Source organism: Heterocephalus glaber, unplaced genomic scaffold (genome assembly GCF_053883595.1).
Source record: "Heterocephalus glaber isolate CG9 unplaced genomic scaffold, H.glaber_assembly_v1.0 deba00001481, whole genome shotgun sequence".
NCBI lineage: Eukaryota > Metazoa > Chordata > Mammalia > Rodentia > Bathyergidae > Heterocephalus > Heterocephalus glaber.
The window spans coordinates 57,781,168-57,799,556 of record NW_028258317.1 but is presented as its reverse complement, the minus strand read 5'-3'; the positions used below and the strand labels follow the sequence as shown (position 1 = coordinate 57,799,556).

General features: G+C 39.1%; 1 protein-coding gene across 1 annotated transcript in view; it reads right to left on the bottom strand.

Moving 5' to 3' along the window:
• Rorb (RAR related orphan receptor B) overlaps positions 1–9,887 on the bottom strand; it is a 203,814-nt gene extending 193,927 nt beyond the window's left edge. The window contains exon 1 of the mRNA XM_004862519.3: positions 9,274–9,887. Within this exon, the coding sequence (XP_004862576.1) occupies positions 9,274–9,280 (7 nt within the window). The 5' untranslated portion in view covers positions 9,281–9,887. The remainder of the gene's footprint in view (positions 1–9,273) is intronic.
• Positions 9,888–18,389: the final 8,502 nt, after the last annotated feature.

Genomic DNA, 18,389 nt, shown 5'->3' with positions numbered 1-18,389 from the left:
TCCAGAAGTCAACATCTGTTGGATGAAAAATATGATTTGAGTGTTCATTGTGGTTCAAGCTATATATAATGAAATTCCACTTGGGATATATAGAATATGGATTTATATGAAGCATTTTTGTAAAGGTGAAATGAAACATTTTAAATATAGTTTATCAAATTAGTTTCACTCTTTTCATTATACCATTTAGGCAAATAAAAATAGTACGGCTGTCTGAATTTGATGTTCTCAGAGTTAATTACAGGCAGCAAAGTGTTCTGATCCAATTTAATAAGATTGCCTTTAAATAGCTGTTTTAATGAAAAGATCACAATAGTGGTTTAATGTTTACTACATACTAGGTGTATTTCCATAAAAGCTACAGTAAAAAGCTAGATTCATGTGACATATAATAGTTCAAGTAAAACCATTGTTTTCTAAAGATTCAATCTGTATTTACCATCCAGAATAATATTCTGGCAGGGCATAACATAAAGGTACAATACCAGAAACAAATTTCAATAAGGGATGGGGGAGAGAGTGTGTCCAGAAACCAATTGTTTTAGGAAATATTTGTTCAACCAAATCTATTAAAAGTTACAGGGACTTTTTAACCTTGCACTTTTTAGAGAAGCCCTCAGAGTGGGGTCATGCAGCCACTTCTTAAATCCCTTCTATTCCAAGAAATAAACAGATCAGATGCCATAGCCATTGTATTAACTGGATGTGGTCACAACAGAAGAGCACAACCAGTTTTGTTCTTCAGTACTAAAGAAAATTATCTTTCTTCAGCACTGAAAAGGTAAATCTGCTGTCTCGCTCCATCTATAGAAATTTGAAGATGGTATTCATGCTAATACAGAGAGTTATGGTCAATAGTGACAATTTGGCTGCCTGCAAATCTCAAGTGGTGGCATTTACTTACATGAATTCTCCCTAACCCAGTCTGTTTTGTTTTTTTTTTAGTTTTGTAAGCTCAGAAACTCGATCTCACCAGTGTTTCAGAGTGAATTAGCACCAGTATGAGGACCCATGTTAAGTAAGCTCACAAAAGCTAATGTGTAAGCCAGGAATGAGAAATTAATATTTCAAAAGAGGAATCTTATCTGTGAACTTTAGTAACATTTGTTTCAGCCTGATCAGCGATTCGCCCATAAATAGTGGTGGAATGGACCCGTCAATATTGGCTGCTCACACTCAGATTTTCATTACTAAGAGTCTTCAGAATTTTTCTTGTTTAAATACTTTTAATAGAAAGAATAGCTCAGAAGTTACCAGGGCCATATTGTGTTGATTTTATAGCTTAATTTTCAGAATATAATCATACCTAAATTCTTGGAATTGAAGAATTTGAAGAATATCATTGTGGTCCTCAAATATTTCTTACACTATTACTTCATTGGATTTTATTCTGACTGATATTGAGCAATCTAAGATACTCTCTAGAGTAGATATCTACACCTCCAGATCATAGTTTAAGCATTAAAGAAAATGAAATCCAACACATATATCAGCCAGTTCCTTATTTTAAAAAATGAGAATTTCTCTTATAAAATCAAATGTATAAGGACATTTTAACCTTTTCTCTTGGTGATACTTTTTTAAACAAGTAATACCCTTTTCCTCATACTGACATTTTTCTTCAAAATATTTTCTGTACAATTTAAAGAATTACCATAGATTTTTAAAAATTGCCTCTTGAGAAGCTTTGATAACAATCCTACCACTTGTTCTGCAGTAGATTATGTTCTTTTCTGGATAGTCTTACCTTAATAAATTCAATCATCTCCCATAGTGTCAAGTACATAAGGATACTGGAAATACAACAAACAATAACTTAATAGATTTATAATTAGCAAATTATCCAAAAGAGGGACTTCTACTCATCCTTTGAGGCCCATGTCTAATGTCACTTCTCTTGTGAGAGCTTCTGTCTTCTAACAGCATCCCTGCTGCATTTCTTTCTGCTCTTGCTTTAAGCCTGGCTTGGAACTCACCAGCTGGTTGTACTTCATCAACATGAGCACCCTTGGGTTCCTTCCTGTTCCCTACTTTGGGTGGAGGGGCAATAAACTCTGAATAAATGTGTGAGTCATATAGTTTTCCTTTAGTATGTATGTATATTGACACAAAAGATAACATCTTTGAGCTTATCCGTTATAAAATTAAAGCTGAAGTGGAAACAGCTTTGGGAAGATAATCTCATTCTCATACACAAGTGTGTGTCTTAGTTTGGGCTTAGAAGTGGGTTGATCAATGAGCTTGACAAAGTTTTCAGAAGAGGACAGAATTAAGCCCAGGTAGTGCTAAATAAGAAGAAAAATTTGTATTTAAAAAACCATTTAAAAGGCAGTCAGAAAATTTAAATGAGAGAGAGAGAGAGAGAGAGTGTGTGTGTGTGTGTGTGTGTGTGTATTTTGTTTTTAGCTAATATTTATTTCATGCCAAGTTCTGGTCATAAATGCTAAGGCCTTTGCAATTTCTTTTTTAAGGATAATTTTGTGTCCAAATTCAGAGACCAGTGTTCATACTTCTAATTTCTAATAAAATATCATATATCTGCTATTATCATATGACTACAACAGAATCTAAGCAGTTCAGGTAATGGTGTAACAGTCTTTAAAAGAAGGGTGTTTTATTCGACATTTATGACAATTAAAATATAATTCAAAATTTATTGACTGTAGTATTTATTGAAAAGAGCTTTACTATGAGGCAAAATCTATGGAACAGTTTTCTTTAAACATCTCAAATCTTTCAAGTGATCCACTGTACCAGGATATTTGGTTTACATGAGCATACAGTAATAAGTAGTTAGCAGCAAAAGCATAATTTAGCAAACAACCAGATTAATTTGTTCCTTTGCTGATGTTGGTGAGTTCTCTACATTAGAGAAATGTAACCCAGAACACATAATATGATAGCAAATTACACAAAAATGGCATTAATGAATACCCACTCTAAATAAAATAATTTACAAAGTCATCATACCCATCCAGTTAATAAAATACTCACTATGCAGGGATGAATACGCACAAGTCAAAGCAAATTACCTTCGCTCTTTTATAAGAAGATGCTTTTAAATAAGTTTTCAGCTTCATGTTTTGGCAAAAGATGACAAGTTCAGTTTGGCTTTTGTAAGGACATGCCTATGACAAGAAGACCCTAATTTAACTTTAAAATAAAATTTATTATCTAGTTATTATTGTATAGTTATAGTTTACTTTCAGTCTTTATAAAATAACTACTAACTAACCAAAAAAAGCATACTATGTTAATATAAAATACTATTCCTTCTAAGAGTTATTTGTAAATGTTTACATTGTAAGGTGTACAACAATCTGGGTAAGGTATATGTTGAAAAACATTTTTTAGCTCCTCAAATGAGCATTAATACAATTCCCTTATCGCAGGGTCACCAAAGCTGAGATTTGAAGTATTGATAGTCACACTGATATATTTTAAAGGTTACCTGAGCATGCCAAAGTTCTAAGTGCTTTGAAATACACAATAATTTTGTGACACTATGAACACAATATTTCCCTTTATAAGAACCCACATACAATGCCATTAGTTAACCACATGGTTATTATATGTAGCTTGATTCACTATAAACGCCGTTATAACACCTGTGGTTTCCCTCATTAAGAATTGAATGGATGGGATCAGGGGTTGAAAGGGCAGCATATGTGCCATGAAAGAACTAGTTAACATAGCCTATTATATTGGTGCACTGGTAAATCTCATTTCCATTCATCAGATGATTAGTTCAATCAATATTTATTCCTCTATGCTCCCTTTGTCTTATGCTACAAAAGAGACATCCTTCAAATTCATGGCATAAACCTTGTTATTTATGAATTTGTTGCTTAATTTGAGAGGGAATATTTTATTTATTTGGCAGTCCTGAATTCTTTGATTTCCTTTACCTCTAATTATCATTAGGTAGTATAATGGAGTTTTGTGTAGATTACTTATAAATAGATGCTATTAACAGTTTCTTTTTTACGCGGCTCAAGTACCACACGTATTCATCTCTTCCCTCTGAATGCTCTAGAAAGTTGCTTCTGTTTCTCAAAATATGTTTGAGCTTGAAAGTCTGGGTTGTAAAAGCCAAGATAAGAATGATTTTCTCTCTCAAATATTCATTCTTTTTGTCTGAGTGGGTGGTTATAGGCATATACATATACATATTGTGTATCAGCGTCTATCAACAGACGCCTCCAAAGACTGCTATTATCTGCTACGGATTCTGTTAAGTCAGAGATTCTATTCAAAGTAAGATAAATGTTTGCAAAAAGCTGTAATTGGAAGATGATTACAAAATTACAGGAATAATACTTTTGTGTAGAGTGCTCATTTTATCAAAGGTCATCATTCATTACATTACAAAAGACTCATTTCATTATTATGCTTAATTTCTATCCTTTAGATAAGGGTGGATGGAATAGTGGGACTACATCTGGAATGAGAAACTTCTATTAATTTTCAGGCACAATTTCTTTTTAAATATTTATTTTTCTATATATTTCAACATCACTATGACATTTTATTAATATCAGTTAATTGAATGCCAGTGTAATTAAAAGACTACTTTTTTTTGTCTTTATGAAATAAACAAATGACTTGTTTTGAAACTCCTTTTATATTACAAGAATAATAAAAATATTATATTAAATCATTTCAGTTACTAATTGTTTTTACATTTACACCATAAATGGTCATGTCCCTTTAATTTGGCCAGAATTTGACAAGCATCACTTTGGCATTAATTCTCTTATTTACCAATATATATATTATTTTTGACTTAATATTTCACTAGAAAAAATTTAAATTCTTTATTAATTGAATGTTATAATATGCTCTTTAAATTATTTAAATTAATTATTTAAATTATTAATCACAGTGAAAAGGTGTAGTTAATTTAGAGCCCCACTTCTTTTTGCTAGAACTGCTGTAGCAAAAAGTTATGAAAGCCATCTTTTATTTCTAAAAGGTGAATAAAAGTTTGTAAAATATGTAGTCATAACTGAAAAACCTTTTGTTTATTTTTTATGGCAAAAATCTTTCTGAATTAATCATTTCAAGCTCCTAGTGTCAATTCTGCATATGCTACTTTTAGAAAAAAGGTGGCATTTTTTACAAGGTTTGATTGTCATTTTCATGAAGAACAACCTTAATACTGCATAATTTCTTGTTGAATTATAATTAAGGTTTTATGACTTCGAAGCATTTAAATTTAAAAAACCAAATACATGTCTGTATAGTTGCTCTCAAGGCTGTTAATAGTTTCATCTTTAACAAATTGTTTCCAAGATAAATAAATGTTAACATTCACATTTAATTAAGAGTATAAAACAGCAAGTTACTTATGTGAAAGCTGAACTATCATAGAAAATCCCTTTAATTATGATGCAAGAAACCATCTTTCAAAGATCCTCTAAAGATCAAAAGCTATACTGCTGTTGGTGGAAAATCTAAGGACTTCTCTACGTTTTAAATGAATGCCAACAAAGGAGTTTTAATCTTGTGTGTGTTGTTTATGAAGCCAGTGTCTGATTCTTTTTTGTTTTATACTTCCATCCCAGTTACTAAATTCCTGATTCTGTGAAAACACAGAAGAGTGAAAGCCAGGTGGTCCTCATGTCTATCCTAGAAGCCCAGAATACCAAGCACCACTGGGTCCCAACACTTGCTTCATTTACCCAGGACGTTAAGGGAGGAGACAGAAGAGGGTCATTAGATGGAATCATTTATGAAAATGTTTTTTGTGGATACATATTTTTCAACAATCCTTGAAACATAGCTTTGGGATTGTTCCTGAGACTGTTGGAATGATTACTTTCTTGGAATAGTTTGCTGGTAATTACTTAATGACAGTTATTAACGGACAACTGATGATGTCCTTCCAGCCATGATTTTTAATTGTGAGAGGTGGAATGTTGGCTAGAAATACTTAGTTGGGAATATTTAATTGGAATTTGTGAAGAAGATTAAGAGAAAGAATGAGTTTTTTAAAAACAACTTTAAGGTTCCCACCAGCAGGACGTTCAGAGCTCCATACTTTTGAAAAGAGACTGTGCCTCTGACAGCATGCTGCGCCTAAAGTTTAGCACTAAATAAAAATTACCTGGTAGCCAATAATAGAGGAAAAGTGTACTTTAGAGAGGCCAAGCCCCATCCTTGTTTACAGCAAGCATAAAACCAGATTTCTAATCCGCCCAAGCGACGATCACCTATTGATTGCAAGGACATCTGTGCCTCTGCTTTTGGAAACAGGGTTTTCTGTGTGGTAGGCCTGAAAAATCCATCCATTTCGTGCCCTGTTCAATAAACAGCCCACAGATCTTTCAGGAAGGAGTCTTGAAGCTCACACCTGGGCTCGCTCCTTTCTTACCTATGGATGGGCCCAATTAAAAGTCCTCTCCTCTGCCTTCACAAGTTACTCCTTTCAATAAAGCAATCCACGAAGCAGCAGCAGCATCTCTAGAACTCCTGTGGTCCCCTTTTGCAGACAAAGGCTGAAATGTTTTGTGCGTCACCAGTCAGACAACCTCCTCCGCCCCAGGCCACCTCTGTGTCCCAGACTCAGTTCAGCTGTGAGGCAGGACAAGGAACTCAAAGTACAGAGCCTCTTAACCCTTTACTTACCCCCGAGCTTCCCTGAGAATAGTCTCTGAAATACACAGCTGCAACCAGGTGGGGAGGGGTGGGGTGGGTGGGGGCGAACTGGGGTGGGAGTAGGTTTGGTGGATTGGCACCCGCGGGGGGAGGGGTGGCATCGCTCAGTCCCAGACCACTCGCTTAGCACAAAGCGCCGTGGCTCCAGACGGTCTGCCCGCTGCAAACTGGACCAAGGTACTGATGAGATCACCTGGGAACGCGGAGCCTTAGGAAGGGTGCGGGGGGAGGAGTGGAAGGGGGACTGGAGTGGGCACATTGTCAAGCCAAGCTGTACCCCCCTCCCCCAAATATACTCTGCTTGGTAGCCGGGCACCAGCACAGGCAGATTCATTTCCCGCTCTAGCTCTCCCCTCAAGTTCACACTCAAGTTCAACCCCAACTCCCACAAGCTGTCCCAGGTGCCCGTCTTTTCTTACTCCACCCACAAGGAATGGCTCCTGATGACTGGGCAGGGCACTGTCCCCAGGAGATGCGAAGGGACAGCAGAGAGACAGCAAAGGGACAGGAGAGGACAGCCAGGAAAGGAGAGACTTGATCCCTCACTTTTTGTCCAGCGAGGCTCCCATGCTGCCTCTCTCACTAAAGCAGAACTTGTAAGGTCTCTGGGCAGCCTGATGAGGCCAGTGCCATCTAGGGCAAGGGTGTGGGATACTGGATTTCTCAAGGTGGATTTTTTCCACTCTTCAAGCTCCTGGGCCCACAAGCACTGCTGCAATGAACTCGGGCTGTCCTCAGCAAACCGCTCCTTGGGGACCTTCCTGATCAAGGCATAGCCCACGCTGAGCCCCTTCCCACTCCACAGAGGAAGGAGAGAGTGAGCAGCCTTTATGCCCCAGGTCCTAGTGCCCGTTATGAACTGCTGTGGCACGTAGTTTTGGATCTTCAGAAAAGTATGAACCCGCCACAGGGGTGATGTTCGAAGGGGAGGGAAAAGGGAAGGACCAACTGGCAGCTTCAGATAGGAGCAAAGGAAACCAAAGGAAAGTGAATAGGATGACGAGGGGAGAGAGAAACTTGGAAGTCTGGGGAAACTTGCTTTCTCGACAACTGGCAAAGTAGTTTCTTGCTGGAATCTGGATAATGGGACTTGCGACTAACCCCCAACCCCGACAATCAGCCAGGAGCCACAGCACGCTCAGATTCCCCAATCCCAGTGCAAGGGTCAGTAAGTCCGTGTCCCGTCTCTACACCTGTCCCCTCACATTCCCCAGGCAGCTTCCTTCCGTCTGTCTGTCCCTCTACCACCTTCTGTTTCCTGCTAGGTCCCAGGGTCCAAGCCAGCTTTGGAGGCCCTTTGAGGAGCGCTCAGGACTCATCCAGAGTCTGCGGGGCACTGGGTGGGGCAAGGCTCATTGGCTCTTGGGGCGCTTATCTGAGGCATAAGGGGGAATGGGTGGAAGAGGACGAAGACGACTGTTTTCAGTCTGGTTCTCTCAAACGCTTCCTGCTTAGATCAACTCTCTCCAGGTTGAGGGTGTCGGAAGGTCTGGAGTTGGCCATTCCCAACTTTCTGTTGCCAGGATCCAGAAAGCTGCGGGAAGGGGAGAAATGAGCCCCCAAAGAACTGCAGGGCGTCCAGGAACAGAGACTAGGAGGTAAGGGGGTTGTCTAGGGATGCTCAGATTCTTAAGTCACGGGAGAGCCGGCTGTCCCCTCAAGAAAAGAAGTGAAGTTGTAGCCACCTGGAAAGTGAGGGTGTGGGGATCCCAGCACGGAGGGCGTGAAGCCTGGAATTCCCCCGCACCAAAGGGAAGGAGACCGGTAAAATGACTTCCCCAGCTCCCGGAGCCTCCAGTTCCATCACAGCAGGTGTTTCCCCGCTGCCCTGAGCGAGCGCCGCCGGCAGCCGACTGTTTGCCCCTGGGTCCCGCCGAGGCCCGCGCTCCCGGCTGATGGGGTCCAGGCCCGCGGCACCCAGCACTGCCTCCCACAGCTGCCCCTTATCTGACAAAAGGCAGGAGCCCCGATTCCTGCGCCGACGCGCGGGGCGCGGACTCTAGTCTCCGGAACTTTCTCGCTACAACTTTTTTTGGGGGCTAGCGCTTGTCCCTGGGCTGCGCGGAGGCAGGCAGGCCGGCCTGGCCTGGCGCAGAGGAGACGCGAAGGAGTGCTCGGCACTGGCTCCGCGTCCGCGTCCAGTCCCGGGACCCTCCGTCTGGTGCTCTCGCGAAGGGACGCTCGCAGGCCCGGCACCCCGGCAAGTGCTTGCGCCCCGGCGCGTCCGCCCGGCGCTCCGCACGCCAATCGTCCGCCCGCGGCCACTGCGCGCGAGGTGCTGCCAATGCCTGTGCCCCGAGTCCCCCGCCAGGCGCTCCCACATCCCAGGCCCCCTTCTGCGCCAGAGAAAGCGAGCGCCGCGCAGAACAGATTGGGGAAACTCAAGAACTGGGAGCAAGCAGCTAGCGCTGCTCCCCTTTCCAAAATAGCGCTCTCCAGCGTCCCAGAAAAACTCCCGAGAGGCATCCACACCTCCCTGCAACTTTCTCCGCGGCGCCCTCGCCAGCCCCACCTGCTCTCGACGCCTCGGAGCGGCGCCCACCCCTCCCCCTCCCCCATCTGGCTGGAGTTGGCCGGGTCCGGGGACCCTCGGTGCCCGCGGGGCTCGCTTACCTCGCATGGTGTGGCCGCTGTCCCGCTCCGCGTAGTCATGAAGCTGCTGCCAGCCCGAACCCCAGAGAGCCCCCAAATCCCGCTCAGCACGCGTGGAGAAGGTGGCCGGCGCCGAGCAGCTGCCCCGAGAGCACCATGCCTTCAGGCGGATTCCGTGGCCGCAGGGTGACTGGGCCGCCGCCGCTAGGTTCGCAGTTTTGATGGTGGAAGTGGTGACTGTTTGTTTGTTTGCTTTGAGAAGGGGTGAAAAAAAATGTCCTGGATGGCTGGTGCCTGGGTTTTGTTTTGCTTTTTTTCTTTCTCTCCAGTGTGCTTGCTTTTTAAAAATGTCACCGCCTCCGGGCTCAGAAGATTTCTTTTGTGATCACTTGGACTGAGGAGGAGGAGGAAGGGCAGCAGCAGGAGGAGGAGTTGGTGGTGGTTTTGTTAGTTACAAAGAAGAGGGAGAAGGAGCAATGGGGGAAAAAAGGAAACAGAAAAGAAAGAAAGGCTGCGTGGATGGCAGAGCATGTGCGTTTTCACATGACATCTGTGCCTGTTAGCGGATCCACAATGTCAATTTTCACTGTTCAGTTACAGAGAGGAAGGGAGCGAGAGAGAAAGCGGAGAGAGATGGAGAGAAGGAGCCGGGAAGGGGCTTATACGCCAGGCTGGGCTTGGCCGACACTTCAGGCCCCGCCTCCTGTCAGCGCCGCCGCCAATCAGCGCCCAGCAGCGCTCGGAGAGGCTGGAACCCGGGGGAGGGGCCGAAGGGAGGCCGGGCGGGGGTTGGGGACCCTGGAGTCTGGGGCAGCCCGGCCGCGACTGAGAACTGCGGACTGTCCGGCGTGGGCAGAGCGGAAGTGCCTAGGGGACAGTCGGGCAGATCTGCAGGTGACATTCGGTTGTGACTGCTGGAGCATGGCGGGGGACACTGGCCAGTACTTTCGGAGACACAGGGACCCGAGGGCTTCCGGGTCCCACGTTCTGTCCCTGTCTTGAGACGCCGACTGCCCTGCATGCTTAGGTTTGAGTTTGGCAGCTCTTAGCAGAACCCTTTTACTGGGAACTCCGCATCTCTGACAAGGGGCGTGCATGGACGACGGGACGCTTCAGCTTTAGTGATTGAAGAATACAAAGCCACTTCCATGACTTTCAGCACAACTACAGTGCGTTCCCCGTGCTAGTTCTCCACTTGCTTTAAAAACACTGTCCAAATGCTATGTGACCCCTCCTTAAAAAAACCCAAACAAATCCTGAGCAGTGGTGTGTGTGTGTGTGTGTGTGTGTGTGTGTGTGTGTGTGCGCGAGAGAGAGCTCTTTTTGTTGTCACCAAATCGGATTTTCATTAGCCTTTGGAGGATTCTCTGAAGATGGGCTACAGACTCCAGGGTAAAGCCTAAGTTGGCAGTGTGGGCACCCTAGTTATGGTATCTGAGCTTTTTAGCTAGTGCAAGGTGCAAGGAGGAGGAAACTCGATTTTAGTTGTTCCAAACCACATTTTTCTATTTAGAGGAGGTTGCAATGAAAGCTAGGTGAAGTTATTTCTTACTGCGCTGCAATTTGTCATCTGTGCACATTTATTTGTTAAATCTCTAATACTCACATCAAAACTGTTCCTTTGTGAGGTTTTCCCTGTCTGCAGACTGCTGACATACCATAGAGATGGCTGCACCTACTTTCCCTATAGTAGGGACTTTTGAAAATACTTGGGTTAGTTGGTCACCCTAAAAGAAAGGGAGGCAAAAAGTTTACTGGATTTTTTGGTCTCAGGGCACTGAGACATGTATGCATCAGCATACCTGTTGGAAAAGCAGGCCTTATCATTACTTAGGTACTCAGATAATTGGATCTTAACCGGTATTTATTTGTATTTTGTCATATAACACAAAATACATTGTAGACTTGGCAATTTATTTAGTTAATTAGATCATATACACTGCCAAATTTCCTCCCTTCCCACTAAATAAAAAATGGATTACTTACCAAATCTTCACCAGTGTTAAATTGGCAGAGTCCTGCTGTATGCCCTTCCATCTGCAAGCCAATGTATACGTTAAGAAAGTTTTTATACTGAGTGAAAGTTGACTGAATTATTGATTAAATGAAATGAACAAAAGGAATTCAGAATAGTTATTCCCTTATAAATATCTTTCTCCTAGATTTGTAGTTGACACAGTGATCTTTTAAGATAATATTTAAGGCTCCCTGGTTTTATCATTTTTAATCAAGTAAAAAATAGTCATCATAACTACATTAAAGCTGCATCAAGTTTGACTAATTTAGTTGCTTCATTAAAAATTACTGCATATAAAATAGTCGAGAAACATTGTGAGTATATCATTTTAATTTCATGTGCTTCAAGCAGAGATACAGTAATATTGAAAATTTCAAAGCCTTTGTAAACATTATAATTATTATTGTTTTTATTTTAGATTTCTCTTTCGCATTAGAGTATGGAAGAATTCCAAAATTCAAGAATTTTAACTTTTATGTGCTTTTAAGTTTCTACTTATTTATTGAATTCTGAAACTTCTTTTATTGCTACAGCATCTATAATCTCTAATAAAAATAGTCAAGATATGTAGGAAAACTACTTTCTCCCTCCTATACATTTTTAAATGCCCTCTGTTTTGGCAATTTTCAATACATGATTTTTTTAGAACATATTTCTTGATCCTTTCTGAATATTTTATACATATTAACTAGAAATAAAGTCATCATATTTCATTTTTCTATTATATATAGTGGTGTGAAAGTATTTATTTTCCCTATTAGAGTGAAATAAATTGCTTAAAATGTGGTGATCTAAGACATTTTGGATTTTCTTAAAAATTTAAAAACTGAACCCTCCAGTTCTTCAAACAACATTTACATTTATTTCAACTGAATGGAACCTATTTATGTCAAACAATTATTCAGTATTTAAATCAAAGAAGTCAATATTTCTTATAAATCATAAAACATTTATATGTTATCTGATGGTTTTGTAATCTACCAGCAAATATTCATATCTCAAGAGACATAATAATATATTAATATTATCTCCTTGTCCATGTGAAGTACAGAGTCAAGTACAGAGTGAAGTACAGAGTAACTATGCAACTGTTTGTTTTCCTAGAAGCTTGGAATTTTGCTGTAGGCTCTGGGCCTGAAGGATGCTCCAAGTTGGTAGCTCAATTTTGATTAATTTTAATGGCAATTAGTCACACAATGCAGTACACAATCTGAAGAAAATTTCTCTTGAGGTGGCCTGTTTACTGGCTTTCCTAGCAGATCAGCATATTTTAGGGTTAGCAGTGAGGCCATGGAGTATTAATGAAGAGAAGTATCCTCAAGGACACAAAGCTTTCACATTAGCAAACCAGGTAAAGTGACATGGTGTTCAGAGTTACTTAGATCCTATAAAGCTTGAAGCAAAGAAGTAAATCATAGTTCATTACATTCTGAGTTAGTTAGTCTATACATAAAGAGTATTTTAAATGATTATGAGTCATAGGGGTACATTGCCAATCCTTGTGACAATTTTACACTAGGAATGACTGGAAGATTGGGTAGTTTTAGCCCAGTTCAGGCTATGGTTGAGAAAGTTGAGAAAGAGATATAAAGCTACCTTTAAATACTAGAAAATCCAGAAATAATGTAAAAACTTTTAACATTTGAATCTATTGGAAATGGAAAGAGTGAAGGATACTTTCAGCTTCCTCTTCCTGAAGAAAGCATTGAAAAGGTTTTGGTAGAGATGCTCTAGTATAGATTCTGTGCTAGGTTGGAAATTGCCTAGAATACTTCCAAGATCCACTGTAGCTCTGAGTGCATTTAGGAATAGGCAGCTTACCATTGTCCCAGAAGCTGTATCAGAGAAAGGCCTGCTTCTTGCCTGAGCAGAGACAAGGAGTTTCCTAGAGGGTGGAGGAGCTCCTGGTGCTATGCAGGTGCTAGACACTCACTGATGAACAGAAAACTCTCTACCCTTTTGTCCACTGGACATGGACCACAAATTTGGCCAAGTAATAACATCCTTTCTTTCTTAGTTTCTGAAGGATAGGAAAGGGAGGGGGAGAAAAAAGGGGGAGGGGGTGGAGATGGAGAAGACTCATTGCATTTTAAACTCAATTTGGGGAAGATAAAATAATGGCTGTAATTGATTACATAATTATGAAAGAAAGTTGAATAAAGTTATTGTCCTATTACTATTCTCATTTTTTTTACAGGTAGAGAATTTTCATGATCAGTGCTTTAAGTCTGGTTCATTTTAAAGTGTGGATATGAGTTTAGCTAGTGTTCAAAATGAAAAAAAAGCAACTATTATAAATGTCTATTTGTGTTTTGTGTCATACATTGTAAAAAGTAAAACAAGTTAACCTCAATATGTGGACTAGCAGTGAGAAAGGCCAGCTTTAGGAAAAGAATGAAATACCTGTCAGGAAAAAAAACCCTAATATTTGTTGGATGAATCACATGGTTTATCAGCTTATCTAATTTCTATTGCAAAATCCCACATGTTGTACATTATATCTGTCTTTCCCACCACTCATGTGTTTTCTGATAGAGAATCAGAAGTTCAGAGGTGAAGTAAATTTTCTAAGATCAAAAAACCTAAAAATGATAGGTACAGAATTCAAACTAAAATATAACCACTAAAATGTTAATTGCATAAGTGCAGGAACTTTCTTGACTTTATTTTTATTCATTGCTGAATTGACAAAATCTAGAATCTAGTGTGGCAAAAAGTAGATGCTTAAAATAGTCTTGTGAAGGAATAAATGGACATTTGAACCTTTTTCTGCTGCACAATACCACATACCTACAATCTGTTTACTAAGTGACATTAAATAAAGAACAATGGATTTTGGCTTGGAGAATTAAAGGATATTGTGAAAATTTTATGAAACAATAATAGCTCAATTTGGTCCATCATAGAGTTTAGCAAAATGCTTTTGCAATAAATATTTTGTGTTGCAGGAAATGAGAACCTGAATTAAATTGGTACTGGTAAAAATGAGAAAAAGAAAAAGAACAGAAAGGCTGGATGCAGGACACAGCACAGGAGAATCTATGCTGTCTGGTGAGCAGTCACATGGTGGGAATGTCAGGCCTTGTCGGTGAAGAGGAGGGAGAAGTCAAGCCAAAGCTTTATGAATAAGGAGACTAGGGCCGGGGATTTAGCTCAGTGACACCACACCTGCCTCACAAGTGCAAAGTCCTGAGTTTGATCCCTTGTACCACAAAAAAACCCAAAAACTTATGAATAAGGAGTCTGATAGAATGAATATCCCACTAACAAATATAAATAAGGTGGAGTAGATTCTTCAGATAGGGGAAAACATTCAGATCAATTTTTAATTTTAATGCATATCAATGATAATGTCCAGCAGATTGCTGTGTATATAGAAATGGAGATTGGAAATTGGTTACAAGTGAGAGTAAAGATTTATGAGATATTCAGAAAACACAAAGGAGAAAAGAAATAATATGAGATTTAAATGCAAATAAATAATTATGTAAAATAATAGAACTATATTTTTGTGTATATTTACTGTTGTGGATACAGACAGTCTTTTAACTCAGGAAACCTAGATGTAATAAGTAAAAGTTAGATATATTTTCTTATATATAAATCATTATATATAAATATTTTGGGTACCAAAAAGCTTCCAAAACATAGTTAACACAGTGGAGACAATATTTGCTGCATGTCAGTCATACAAAAGATTAATAACCTGTATAAGTGAATGAACACAAACTTACAAATTTAGCTTACAGAAACGATCAAAGCTGGGATTCATAGAGAGGAAAGGAGAGATAAGTTATAGCCCTGTGAATGCTGTTGAAAAGTTTGTTCCCAGAGGACTCGACAAAGTTTTAAGATGATTTTTGTATGTTTACTAGAATATGAATTACAATGAAAATGTAATATTTTGTATATTTTGTCAGCTTTTATGGTTGACATCCTTCAAAGTTTATCCAGGGTTGCCTATTTTCTCTTCCTTCACTGTCTCAGCAATCAAGCTACTGCCCCCCTCTTGCCTAGATGGGTATAATATTCTAAGAACTGGTATTTCTACTTCCATTCTTACTTCTTACCCTATTCATTTTCCAACTGGCATGTAGAGAGAACTTTTAAAAGTATAGGTCAGATAGTGAATATTCCTCTCCTGCAACAGGATCCACCCTATTGCATCTAATAGTAATCTATACTCTTTATGGTCTCTTAGAAATAAGGTCAATCCATGCTTCTGGCTTGCCCAGCCCTACATACTTACTAAAAGTTCCCCTTTCATTTTCTAGCATGTACCAGTTTGGACAGTACATAATAGAATTACCCTAAGTCTGAAGCTCTGCTGGCAAAAATGCTGTGTTTCTGGAAGAAATGTATCTCATCCACCATCTGAAAGAGCAATGTGATTTTTTATCAAACTATGTGTTTGTTTTCTTTATAGCTTATATCAGAATTTATGATTATTTATTTTCTTTTATTATCCAATAAATGGAATAAATTTTAATTGATAACATTAATACCTCCATGAAGTAAAGACCACTTCTCTCATATATTATCATTGCCTAGTATGATGCCTGACTCTTAAAACATAATTTTCAAGGTTTGTTGAAAGTTTGATAACTTAGACAAATTGCTAGGATTAATGGATGTAAATAATACTTTAAAAATATAAGAAAACCCACTCAGAGTGGTGACACATGGCTATAATCCCAGCTCTCTGGGAGGCTGAGGCAGTAAGAAAAGGAGCTGGACATGTAGTTTAGTGTGAAGGCTCTGCAATTGCTAGTACTACCCCTGCCCTCCAAAAACCCCCCTATCTCACATATTTTGCTGAGATATTTCCATATCTCATTATGATTACATTAATATTTGTAGAATGTTAAGTGTTTCTTTTCCTGGAAATTGGCATATATAGCAATGATTAAGTGCATTGGTTCTGGAGTAAAATGAAATAAAACAAAAATAAAAACCAACCAAATACTGCTGTTTGCAGTGTAACTTCTACCTGGGTATAAACCTACCTATTGTGAGCACATGTTTATGTCTCTGTTGAATTCATATGTTGAAGTTCAAACTCTCAAGAGGTGGGGCCTTTGGGAAGTGCTTAGGTTTAGATGAGGTCATGCTGGTGGAACTCTCAAGGCTGGTCCTTATAAGAAGGGGAAGGCACAGTAGTTCCCTCTCTATCCATGTGAAAAAGTAGTAAGAAAGTGGCTATCTCCAAGCTAGAAAGAGGGCCTTCATCAGATATGAAGTCCACTAGTGCCTTGATTTTGACTTCCCATGCCCTCAAACTATGAGAAATAAATGTCTGTGTGTGTAAATGTGTGTGTGTGTGTAGAATAAGGCTAATAAATTCAAAAGGATAAAATGAGGCATACCAATATATTGTTCAGAACATCAAGCTAATCATTAACTACCAATCATTCTTATCATTTACTTAGAAAATTCTATTTCCTTAATTAGCAATAGAAAATCTCCCAATTCAAGTCAATTAAACTTTGTCCATTACATACCCCAATTACTTCCAAACAATCAATTGATTCAAGGAATATAAACTAATTTAATATTTACTTCATTATTAGTTTTCAATTTGTTTTTTCCTAATTGCCTTGTGATTCCATTTTTATTTATTCTAAAGTAGTCAGTTTTGGGTTATTTCACTTATTCTCCTTGTATTGCCATGCTGTTTTTACATTTTCCACTATTCTTTTAGTAATTCCCCTAGAGAATAAACATGCATCTGTGCGTTATTACAATATAAATTAATACTCATCCTATTCCCATTATTGCTGAGACTTTAAACATCAATTCCATTAACTTTTCTTGGTCTGCTGAGTATCTTTAAGTTTATTGTTGTCATTCGTTTTAACTACACATATATTTTAACCTCTATAAAATGTAATTATTTCTATTACTTTATATAATCAGCATGCCTTCAGATTTGTCCTGATTATAGCTTATCTAACATCTCTAAATTGTTTCCTCTTAGGAATTATTTTCTTTTTTGCTGGAATAACTACCTTTAATAGTTTACCAGCCTTTTATGTAGACTACTGCTGCTGAAGGTGCTCAGTTTTTGATGGTCTAGAAGTCTCTAGGTGTTTCATTTAGAAAGACATTTTTATTGCATGAAGACTTTGTTTCTCATATTTTATTCATGTCATTCCATTATCTTCTGTAGAACTGGTTCATATCTTTTTTTTTGGTTGAAGAGTCCACTACCAATTGTAACAACATTCCTTTGAAAATGATGTCTTTCTTTTTGAGTCCTTTTGCAATCTTTGGGTTTCAGTTGTTATACTGTGATGTGCATAGGTGTGATTTTCTTTTTAATTACCCTGTTTAGAGTTTGGACTGCCTCTTGGATCTGTGGCTAGATATCTTTCATCAATTGGAGTGTTCTTGATGTTCATTTTATTCTTACCCATAGAGCTTGGCCCATTCTCCTTTCTTTTGGGGAAAAATGGTAGTGTAGGATGTTAGAACTTTTATTGTGTTTCATATTGTCCTTCCATTCTTCAACGTAGTTTCTACCTTTTTGGCTGTTTCAACTCTGTCAGGACATTTCATACTTATCTAATTTCTAGATTACTAATCATTTCATGAGCTATATACAGTCTTCTACTTTGTTGTTAAACTTAATTCTTGAGGCTTTTATTTTAGTTATTTTATCTTTCATCATGGGATTCCCATTTGGTTCTTTTATATAGATTCCAGTTGTCTGGTAAGGTCCTCCATCTTGTCATGCATTCTCTTGAATGTATGAACATGCCGTTGCTTTAAAGCCCATGTCTGATAATTCCAATAATGGAATCATCTGTTTATTGTATGTATTTTTCATGTATTTCCTAAAATTTTTATTGATATTCTGGATACAGTGTGTAAAAACAACAAAAAATCTCTGCGTGATTTAAATGTTCCTTTTCATGGTTGTTTTCTTGGCTCATTTTATTACCAAACCAGAATGTCTGATCCTGTGTAATATACAAATAAAAGAGGATTATTTGGCTCTTAATTCTGCTCCTGGAAAGGGCAAATAGCATGATGCCACTATCTGGCTGCATCACAATGAGAAGAAGATGAAGGAAGAGATCTGGGCATGTGCAGAAGAAGTCAAGAATCACAACAGCAG